The sequence below is a fragment of the Sardina pilchardus genome, chromosome 5 (genome assembly GCF_963854185.1).
Source record: "Sardina pilchardus chromosome 5, fSarPil1.1, whole genome shotgun sequence".
Taxonomy (NCBI): domain Eukaryota; kingdom Metazoa; phylum Chordata; class Actinopteri; order Clupeiformes; family Clupeidae; genus Sardina; species Sardina pilchardus.
This window is the reverse complement of record NC_084998.1, coordinates 22105944-22117080: the sequence shown is the minus strand read 5'-3', so window position 1 is coordinate 22117080 and position 11137 is coordinate 22105944. Positions and strand designations below refer to the sequence as shown.

Here is an 11137-nt window from a genome sequence, read left to right as displayed (position 1 = left end):
AGGCTCTCTCGTCTACAGCACTTCACTCCCCTCTCTGAAGGCCATTTTTTACTCCCATTCTCTCCCTAATTAGGCTCAGGTGGTCATTAGCTGCTTAACAATGTCTGTGCCAGGTTGGGAGCTTGGACGATTGGAAAGGAAAATTCATTCCTAGAGGGGAGGGGTTGGGATATCATGAAGTGGGATATCACAGACAGCCTGTGTCTGTGAGGGTGGCAAGGAGGCAATATAAATACAGAATGTTTTAAAAACAAACACGGGAGGGAGCACAGCACAGCATGGCACAGTGGATCAGGTTGTGCTTATGCGAGGGCACTGACGCAAAAACACTCTCCACTGGAGGCTAAGACACTAAGATAGTTTATGTGGCACACAGTAATGCAGTATGGCAAGGATCTGGGCCTAGTCCGGTGGATCATGGCCAGAGCCCGGCCAGAGCCCAGCCAGACCCCCTCTGGGCTGGCCTGCTCTCATGGATAGCTACACTCATGTAACATAGCAATTTAACATACAGTAGGTAGGTAGCCTATGTCATTTTACCATAGCCTACTCCTCCAAAGGTTGTGGGAAGAGTTGTTTTCCAGGTTAACAATAATTTGGTCATTCTGATGGAATAGAATAGCTAAACTTGACTGTGTCACAAACCTTAAAACGACTAAATAGACAGGAAGCTGGAATCTTAATACATTACTGACTACTTTACCATACAAGTTCTTTGACAGGCTAGGATAATCTTGCGCGTAATGTCAAGAAGTAATTATGTTAAGTCTTCCAACAGTTGTTGTGCTCAAGGGAGTCATGGCACTGACCTCCAGAACTGACTTAGACAACATCCTGTTAACGTCTTGATTTTATACTCTTCATTTTATACTCATACAGTACTGGGAAAGCTAATGTTTATTTTGTGAGCAATTAAAGTTAAATTTGATGTTATCTCAGTCATCAGCTAATGATGAGCCAAATGAAATTAATATGAAGACGATGAAAACAATCTCGTCACATTGTGAGATGCCCTGTTGTACCACTGTCTGTCCCTCACATAGGCTAAACATATACCGTATCCTATGTCATCACAACTGTCTGTAAACATAGGGGCCGCAGGCTTGTGAGAAAAAAACGAGTCTCAAACATTTACCTCGGGTGCCCTCGCTGTCCGTATTACAAGCTATATTTTCAGACCCTCTCCACTGCCCACTCATAACACAACGGACGCGCATTTAGGCAAAACAGAGTACACAAGCCGAATGCGAGCTTCCTACCTTCGGTGTGACAGCTGGAGGAGAGGATGGTGTTAGGAGGTCTGAAGAGGTAGGGCAAGTACCGGGAGAAGCATTTCATCTTTTTGGTTGTTGTTTGCAGTGCATCACTCTATAGTCCACATAGCACTGTATGCTTTTCGCGTAGACAGGCAGGTCTAGATCTGAAGTGGATTGAAGGTTCGTAACAAGGAAGCTTAGGGCATCATCACTTATATAAACACGAATCCTGCCTTCCAGTCTTTCCCGAGTGGAGCGATGTCCGTGTACGGCTTCCCCCGTTTACCATTCTTTCCTCCTGCCGCTAGAAAGGACGTGAGGATGTGTTTTGCCGGAGTCGGGTGGGAGGGGGCTACGCAGAGAGGGCGGAAAACAGGGAGTTTTTTCCTTCCTAGGGAGAGCACCTGCCTTTCCCGTGTTCACCTACCAGTCGGCTTCGTCCGCTCTCTCTCTCTCTCCCCCTCTCTGGAAGAAAGTTTACCAGTGCAGTGGTCCCTCCCTTTTCTGCATCATCGGTAGCCTACGTACCAGACCACGATGATTATAGCATTTTCCTGGAACGTTAATTAATAATCTAGCAGTCATTCTATGTTTAGTATGAACCATTTAGTTGGAGCAGCCTATTCAGTGACATTGAATTTAATATATTAATGTAACCATTTCACAGTTTCCGTTTTGCCACTGAAAAGCCTTAATGTAACACCCTTATGTGGGTCATTAGGACAGAAAATGCCCGTTATTTACATAATCCCTAGATAGTTCAAATTAAATCTCTTGAGTATTTGACCCCTGCCTCAAGATTCCACACACGCAAGAGAGAGAATTAGATATGCCCTATATAATTTGAATACGGTCTATATCCGGTGGTAAACCTTGTCTACCAATCACTAAATTGGCTTGACAAAGTATGACATCCTCTTTCAGTTATTCATTTGACTGTATGCTGTGATATCTCCCTCTTGTGCACGGATCAGAAATATCTGTGCAAACCCTGGATGAGGTCATCATTCAGTCCGAGTTGCGCAAGGCTGGCCTCTCCTTCACATTTCCAGAAAACTGAATCTCACAGTGAAGATCTCCAGCAGACCAGCAAATAGACTGTCAAACTCTTATAGATAGATTATAACCACACCAAAACTCATCTCATGGTGACACTCACCACGGATTTGAAGGAGGTAGTTTGACTTCCTCTGAACCAGGAAGTGCCTGTCAAATACAAAAATGGGACTATTGTTGTTCATATATATACTCAAACTCACACATGTCCTGTGCTTAGAATACATTCCAGTCTTCAGTGGTACATTTTCTTTGTGTATGTACTCAATTGTCTGTTTTATTGTTAATATGTCTGTTTGTCACATGACAAATGAATACCACCTCAATATCCACTGTTGTCGGGTTTTTTTTTTAATCCACAAATTGGAAAGGGGGGAATCAATACCCGTTTCCTGCACAAGGGGCAGAGAAGCCATCTGTTTCTCTCTAGTGTATCAGCATATGAAAGCCTCTGAATCTGCCCTCCGAGTAACCCACCCTCCCTCCTTCCTCTTCTTGCCCCTGACACACACACACACACACACAAAGAGGGAGAGAGAGAGAGAGAGAGAGAGAGAGAGAGAGAGAGAGACTGTCATTTTTTTTATTGGACTCTCTTAAATTAATTGTATGTGTGCCATATTCTGTGAGTGTGTGTTTGTTGAGTGCAGAGGGTGTGGGGTTGCTGTAAACTGTGTGTGTGTGTGTGTGTGTGTGTGTGTGTGTGTGTGTGTGTGTGTGTGTGTGTGTGTGTGAGAGAGAGAGAGAGAGAGAGAGAGAGAGAGAGAGAGAGAGAGACACTGCGTGTGTGTGCGTGTATGCATGTGTGCTTGTATGTGTGAGACACTTTGTGCACATACATTGTGTGTGTCCGTATGTGTATGACTTGTTACTGTAAATGTTTGCACATACAAGCATATGCCCTTTCGTATTCAGCTGACAACATAAAAACAGGCCTGCAGCACTCCTCTCTCAACAGTTACAATTGAAACCTGCATCTCTATTGTTATAAGTAACAAGGGCAACAAAAACAGACAACAAGGAGAGCGCTTGACTCCAAAATGACAAACGATGACGGCATCTCTCATAAGAGGTTCACTGCCATTAGCGTAAGGCCAGTTCCTACGCATCTGTCCATAGACTCATTTGTGGGAGAGCAGCTCTGGTCTGGTTGCCTAATTGGAGACAGTGTGAGACCAGGCCGGGTCCCCCAGGGCCCGCGGTTTAGCCCAGCGGGGAGTCGACGGCAGACAGCACGAGCTCTTTATACCCATCCATCTGCCAGCTCTCCATCAAACACTTTCTCCCCTCACATGTCCCCTCCATGGGTGTGTGTGTGTGTGTGTGTGGAGAGACCTTAATTTAATTTTACGGAGAGACAGATCAGGAGGTATAGGGGTGGGAATGGGTCAACGACCGAGCTTATGCTCTTCAGTACTGTTTGCATTTGAGCTTTGTCATTCAATGGAAATACTGCGGTAAGGTGACGCGTACAGTATATCACAAAGAGATTGCAACATCAATCGAACAGTCATAGTAACACATTTTAGATTAACAGAATAAGATATAAGCATTTTGTAAGCAAATAAAAAATATGTCAACACTTGCTAAATATGCTAGATGCTAATATCTGACAAGCACCATGAAAATGTAGACAAGCGCAGATTATATGAAAATGTTAGTTTCTACTATTAAAGAGCCTCAGAGAATCACATAGACATTTTATTCTCAGAACATCTACAGTAGCCATCAGTGTGTAAAACCAGACATCGAAATGTAAAAACAAATACATATTTGTTTTTACAATAAATTACAATAGCTCCAATGGTCCTCTTTCAATATGTCTCTAATTTAAAAGAAATGTCCAGTTGTATACAGTAGGTATCAGTATCAGATAGTAACGAAGGATGGTAAGTAGAAAGATGTGAGTTTAGTAGCCATTTGATCAAAGCAACAATAGCAATGGACAGGACTCCCAAGGAGACAAATGCACTGATATAAATACACACCTACAGTAACTGTACTTTAGAGAGAAGCACCTCCAAAATATATAAACATAGGCAGTAAACAAAACAAATAATTAAGATACCGACAAAAGGTATCCACACACTCGCACCTATCTGCTAAAACTATCACTCACATCTGCATCAAACACTTGTCTTAGTTAGCACCACAAAAAAACAACACTCTCCTGAACTAGATCACGTAAGTCAAATGATCAGGCTGATTGATTTAACCGCCTGTGCCAGTGGCTCAACTCACTGTGGGTCCAGACTGTGAGCGCAGGTCTGAGAGCCGAAAGGTCAGGCGACGCGTGAGCATCCAAGCTTAAGAACTGAGTACCTAGGGCTGAGGGTGAGTCAGACACCCTTGGAATTCAGTTCTCAAAGCCAAGACCTCTAGAGAACCAACGGAACCAGGACACTACTGTATGTGCAGGTGATGATGCTGAAGAAAATGGGGACAAAAATACTCACCAACAGGATATAAATAAAGCAGGAGTAAATTAGAAAAATTGTATAGTACTATTACTTATAATAATAATACTATTACTACTACTACTACTAATAATAATAATAATAATAATAATAATACTTTACACTGAATTACTCATATCAATTATTGTTAGTCAGGAGCTGCAAAGCACACGACTAGCAACGCGCACATTTACACAAACCTTCTCTAAACTTCACCCAGCACACAGTGTGAGAGCGAGATTTCAGTAACATCCTGTTTTCCAATATAAAAACATGAAAAGGGTAGTGGTTTCCTCACAGATATTTGCTGAAAATCTATGTCAGCAAACTATAAGCCTAATTACATAATAGTTTTCCACTTTGTCTTGATGTGGCCTACAGACAAGTAACTGTTTTCTCTAAAAAAACAAGTTGTAGCCTACAGAAACATTTCACAAATAAATATGTCTAAGACATGGACTGAAACATGGCAAACTAAAGACAAGCATATGTGCTTATCCAGAAAATTATAAATAAAAATGTTCAGTCACAAACTATTAACACACACTCTGTGATACACTCTTTTGTACTTTCAAACAGTTTCAAACATTTGAATTTCAACCAATTTTCTGTTAATAAATGATGAAAAAAAATATAGGCAGCAATTCTGCATGCAGGCAATTTTCCATTGGCGCCTAAGCAAACTAAGGCTTGGGAGATTTTCCTTAAGTAGTTGCACACCGTACAAAGATAACATTAATATTACAAAGTATTACAATCTCATCAATATCCCATATTTTGATGTGTAGCAGCACCATAGCAAAAGTCAAAACATCTCAAATTATGAATATATCACAAGCATTTTGCTATTGATGAAATAATATCTACATAAAAGAATAATAAAATTGCAGAAAAAGTTGCACGTAAAAACTGTCTCTTAAAACAGCTAACATTTAGTCCTGAATTAACCATGAGGAAGAATTATCCAAAGAAATGAAGTACATTCATAGACAACACGAACAAACCATATAGCCTGTAAAGTTTCAACAGACCAAATAAGTACAAGTTTCAATTGAAAGAGTAATACAGGACACAAAAGAAGTTCTCAAAAACTATGAAAACTAGTACAAATGTAAAAAATACTGCTTAAGACTTACTGGAGAAACTATGGAGACCAAATTATAGACTATTGATCTGGTTCAAGCTTGACAACATAGGCCTATGAAATTATTATTAATATTCAATATAATAATAATATATATATATATATATTTGTATCTCTTAACTCACTGATTTGATTGCAAATGAGTTTGCAGGCTACATACAACATCTATACAAGAGTGATTAAATGTAAATGTTATTTTCATCCATAGAATATTCAACATCAGTAACAATAGGCCTATTGTAACTACTATTAGTCTTTCAAAAAGTATTAATGAATAGGCTGCTTTGTGGCCAGGATATCTGGAAGAGTCTCTAAATAGGCATCTATCCATCCCAAAACAACTTTCTCCCACTCTCGCTTTCCCTCTCTCTGTCTATAGCCATCCGTTTTTTTTCTATCCCTTACCTGATATTTATCTTTCGGTTTCTTAAACTGTCTTCATCACTTTGTGAGTCATTTTGGTACCAGAACCCCGCCGCTGCTGATTCATGCTGGAGGTAAGTAGCTAGTAGCCTAACTGAAGATTGAGTAGGTGACGCTGGACGCCTACTCGCGTTATCATAGTCTGCAGTGTAAGCTATATAAACAGGACGTCTCATTTGCATAGGGTTGATTCCATTTTACTCATAATATTCGTATTTAGCGGTGGAAACCCCCCATCCAGTTGCTTTTGTAAGAGAACGGCAATTGCACGAAAAGGATGTTCAACTAACGTCATGAAACTCGCAATGCAAACATGCGAGAACGCACGGGTGCACTTGTCAAAGAACAATTAATTATTTGTTTATTTTTTTTTTTACGTTTTTAATGTCACTGCAAATAAGTATGCGACACAGTGTCAACCACACTGCGCTGAGAAAACCCCGACAGCCAGAGGAAGAGGAAATTTTGGTCAGTATTTGATACACCATTTCCGCTCTGTAAACTCCGTGGGTGCGACGGGGAAATCCTGAGTCGTATGGTACACCGATAAGCCCGCCATCAGCATATAAACCAGAAAGTTTTGGTGCAAACTCAAATGACAGTTTTGTCACAACTAGCCGAATTTTGCAAAGGTTACTGCTTCCAAAAAAAATCATAGTGCTCAAAGGTTCAGTTCTTCTTTGGGTTCTCCTTTGGGTGAGAGAGAGAGAGGGAGAGAGAGAGAGAGAGAGAGAGAGAGAGAGAGAGAGAGAGAGAGAGAGAGAGAGAGAGAGAGAGAGAGAGAGTGTGTGTGTGTGTGTGTGTGCAGAGCACATTCACCTCACCAACCTTGTTTTAACTTGCAAATGTGCTGAAGAACACTGATTTCTAAGTCGGTCTCACAGTTTGTTTCATCTGAACTAAACCCTACATATGGCCTTGAAGTGACATTGCCCGATATCTGGGAACACGCTTTCAAGTGATAAAATCAATGGAGCACAGTCTTCAGTAAACAGTCCTGACACACACCAACAACCTGTGTGTGTACTGTATGTGTGTGTGTGTGTGTGTGTGTGTGTGTGTGTGTGTGTGTGTGCGGATGTGCACATTTGCATGTACATGCACATGCTTTTAAGGATGTGAGGGTGGATTATATTTTAGGAGTCACTTGAGGTTATTACTGTCTGGTGTGTATGTGTGTGTGTGTGTGTGTGTGTGTGTGTGTGTGTGTGTGCATCCACATGATTGCTCATCTATTCCACACCTACTCCTCACCTCCCAGTGCTCATATGATGGGGAACAGTGTGAGTCACATGATCTCATTTGAGCACAGATGAGCTGGCGTAGTAGGCCGAGAGTGACAGGAGTGAGAAACAATACTGTCTGTTTACAGTTTACAGTCAGAGTGGAAATGTGTGTGTGTGTGTGTGTGTGTGTGTGTGTGTGTGTGTGTGTGTGTGTGTGTGTGTTTCTGTTTGAGTAGTCATACTGAAAACATGTGACTTCAAAGCATCTCAAAGGAATGAATCAAAAACCTGTCAAAAACAACCAGATTTTACTACGTTCAAATATAGACCGTAGCCTATAGGCCTAATGTAAATTTACATTAAATTCCGGTGAAAGTTTGTTGATATTTGAGGTCAACAGCCAATCAAATTCTATTCCTCCCTTTCTATCTCCAACATGTTGATTGGTCAGACTAGCATGGCTTGGGCTGTGCCCCTTTTTAAAGTGCTTTGGGTTGCACTCTGTGCATGTTAAAATGCACTATACAAATAAAAATGACTTGACCTGACTTGACTTGACTTTCTGTATTTCCTACAATATTTGCAGAGACAGGACTGTGTGTGAAAATCCCTGACCTTCTCTGAGTCCACAAATAGAACTGAACCTACAGTAGAGGACTACACGGGTCCTGTTTTGACAAAAAGCATGATAGATTGGATTTGTGGAGCTCATCTTTAACATAAATCGAATTTAGTAGGTTAGATATCAACAAAGAAGTAACAACTGCACTAAATGTTTCTCAGTGTTTGTAGTGTTGAGTTGAGTGTATTGCCATGATTATGTACGCATCATTTTAATAGTGTTGTTAAGTTAAAGCAGAATGAATGAGATAATCGAGGATCTGTTTCAAGTTGGGTAACGTTAGTTCATTTCAGACACATATAAGGTGTTTCCTTGTGTTATAGGTTCATAGGGGAATTTCCCTCAGTGGCCAAATCAGCAACCAAACCTATTTCAAATTACCCAACATGACGCGAGATACACCAATACACAATTGGCCTGATGGCTGTCACAAACACACCATATGATGAGCCTGGGATCTGTGAGGCCCATCAACAACCAGCCAATACATCTAAAATTGCATTAGGATCAGAGGTATTACCAGTCTGGCTATCACCATACTAAGCTCAATCTTTTATGACTGAACATTAGTATTGGGAGTCTGTGCTTTATTTCTACTGCACAAGAGGCGTGATCAATGGGCATCATTCAAATTACTCTGTACGCTTGGACAGTCCTTCAACCAATCAGACCAACGATCCGGTGTGTCTTTTGGATAAGCTAGTTTGGGATTTGGACCCAAAGGTTGTGGACAGGAAGCAGGGGAGATACAGTAGATGTGCAGGTTTCCAGCCTGAGCTGCCAGGCGAAATCCAAATTCGCCGGCAGGTCAGGTAGGGTCCGCCCAGCCAAAGGTGCAACATAACACAACGACATAGCAGCCTTAATGAGCGTGTCACTGGGCATTTAAAGCAGGCGGCTTCCTTCGTCGATATTTTGTTGCATTAGGTCCACAACGCCTCCAGATGTCTCAACAGTGGTGCTTGGTGTCCCGGATCCACCCCCTCCACACTCATGATGAGTTAGGACACATCACAAATAGAGAGCAACAACCATTTCAGAAACACAGTAACAAGATTTCACATGCCTCAATATAGGCCACGGCCCCATGACCCCAAACAATCTCTGAGAGCCTCAGCTTTACAGCTCATGTTAATAGATCGTCCTTGAAAACCAAAATCCAAGAGAAATTTTGTGGCAGCTACAGTATGCTACAAAGGTGTATAAAGCAAGCAGGGTATCACGCCAATGACTCACAGCCTGGTGGGTGCGTAAGTTCCAAGAGTATCTCAGTCCTTCAGACAAAAAGAGAACTTGCACACCAATGTTGAACTTGCACTTGCACACAAAAGTTTTAATTAAACTTTGCATCGGCAACATTGGTGTGCGAGTTCTCTTTTTCTCTCAGCTATGCTACAAAGCCTAACACCTACTGTACTGTATCTACTCCGTTCTTGTGCATGTGCTTGCCAGATTTCTGCTTCCAGTTCTGTATACTTTTAACTGCTTCCTTTCAAAAGCTTCCTCCATCGCATCTTCAAAGGGAACAGTTAGCTCAATAAGAAGGTGATGTATAACACCACTACTGAGTTCCTGTGGGAGTTTGAAGATCACAAGATACTCCTACATTAAATTGAATGTGGTTAACATCCATGGCCTATAGATCCTCCTCTTCTCAACATCACACCAGTTTGTCCATTGCCTCTGTATCGCAAAAAAACCAATTGCCTCTGTTTCGCTAAAAAAACAAACAAAAACAAAAAACAGTTCAAGCAAACAAACTTTACCAGTTGAAATATTAATACAATAATAATATTAGTCCTGGAGTTAACCATTAATCAATATCAATATTACTATAAAACCTAACCATTTTAAACAGTTATCACACAGATAGTATACAAGCTACACAGGAAACTAACATCTTATGCCATTAAATGTGACTTTACCGGTTCATCAGGCTACCAGGATGTGTCCTTGAATCCACATCTGTTAGTACATGTTGAGTGTAGGCCTAGTAGCATCTCTTCTGCAACAGGTTTAGGTAAGTGGAAACGGAGACATGGGAAGTGATTTAGAAGAACAAAGCAATTACAAAAACAAGGATGTTGTGGTCATTGAATCTGTCCGCTTTCAGACAGAGATTACAGTAACAGCCGGTCTGATGATGATAATAACTACATGTCTTCAGTGATGGGTGTGGGAGGTCAGCCATCTCAGCATCTTAACATGAATGGCGCCTCCATCTGGTTGCTTTGCCGAATAAATGCTGTTAGCCACACCAGCTAATCACTGATGGAATAGCAGAAGAGGTCAGGGAATGTCCTTGTGAGGGTGTGTAGTGTCTTGGAGACATAAGGTCTCAGGTTAATTGCCAACATCACAGGTCCTGGGGGCGGCAGAGTAGTGCTCTGATATGTTACACAGACACAGATAGCAATATAATGTTTGTCTGTTATCTTTTATCAGTTATTTTCTGCATACAGGAAACCAGTAGGCTATGTCAATACAAAGCAAGATCCTTTCATCTCTATACTGTATCATGGGTTGTACAGCAGTAATGAATGCAGTGTTGCAATACTGAAGAAAGCAAAGCAGTGTGTTGTAACTGCTGTATCTGACACTCCCTGAGTGTACTGTACTTTATGTTCCTGAAGCTCAGCTCTCATATGGTTTTCACCCTCAGACTTCCTGAATCCTGTCCCACCAGCCTCCACGGCCTGTGCAGATGGTAGGACACACGCATAGAGAGAAATTCGCCCAATTTAGTAGAAGGATGCACTTCATCACATTGTCCACATTGACACGAGTTGGTAAAAGGGCAAATCCAGTATCAGGAAGTACTTTCTCATCACAAGGTGGTGGAATACTGGAACAAACTGTCCTTTTTTGGTTCACTTTCTTCACAACAAACACTGTTTAGTCATCAGGGATCAGCTCCATAGTGGTATAGAAGTGTAACGATAGTGTAATGAGTA

General features: G+C 41.3%; 1 protein-coding gene across 1 annotated transcript in view; it reads right to left on the bottom strand.

The window, feature by feature from the left end:
• Nucleotides 1-1609, bottom strand: part of LOC134080479 (serine/threonine-protein phosphatase 2A 55 kDa regulatory subunit B beta isoform) — a 77964-nt gene extending 76355 nt beyond the window's left edge. The window contains exon 1 of the mRNA XM_062536942.1: nucleotides 1260-1609. Within this exon, the coding sequence (XP_062392926.1) occupies nucleotides 1260-1338 (79 nt within the window). The 5' untranslated portion in view covers nucleotides 1339-1609. The remainder of the gene's footprint in view (nucleotides 1-1259) is intronic.
• Nucleotides 1610-11137: the final 9528 nt, after the last annotated feature.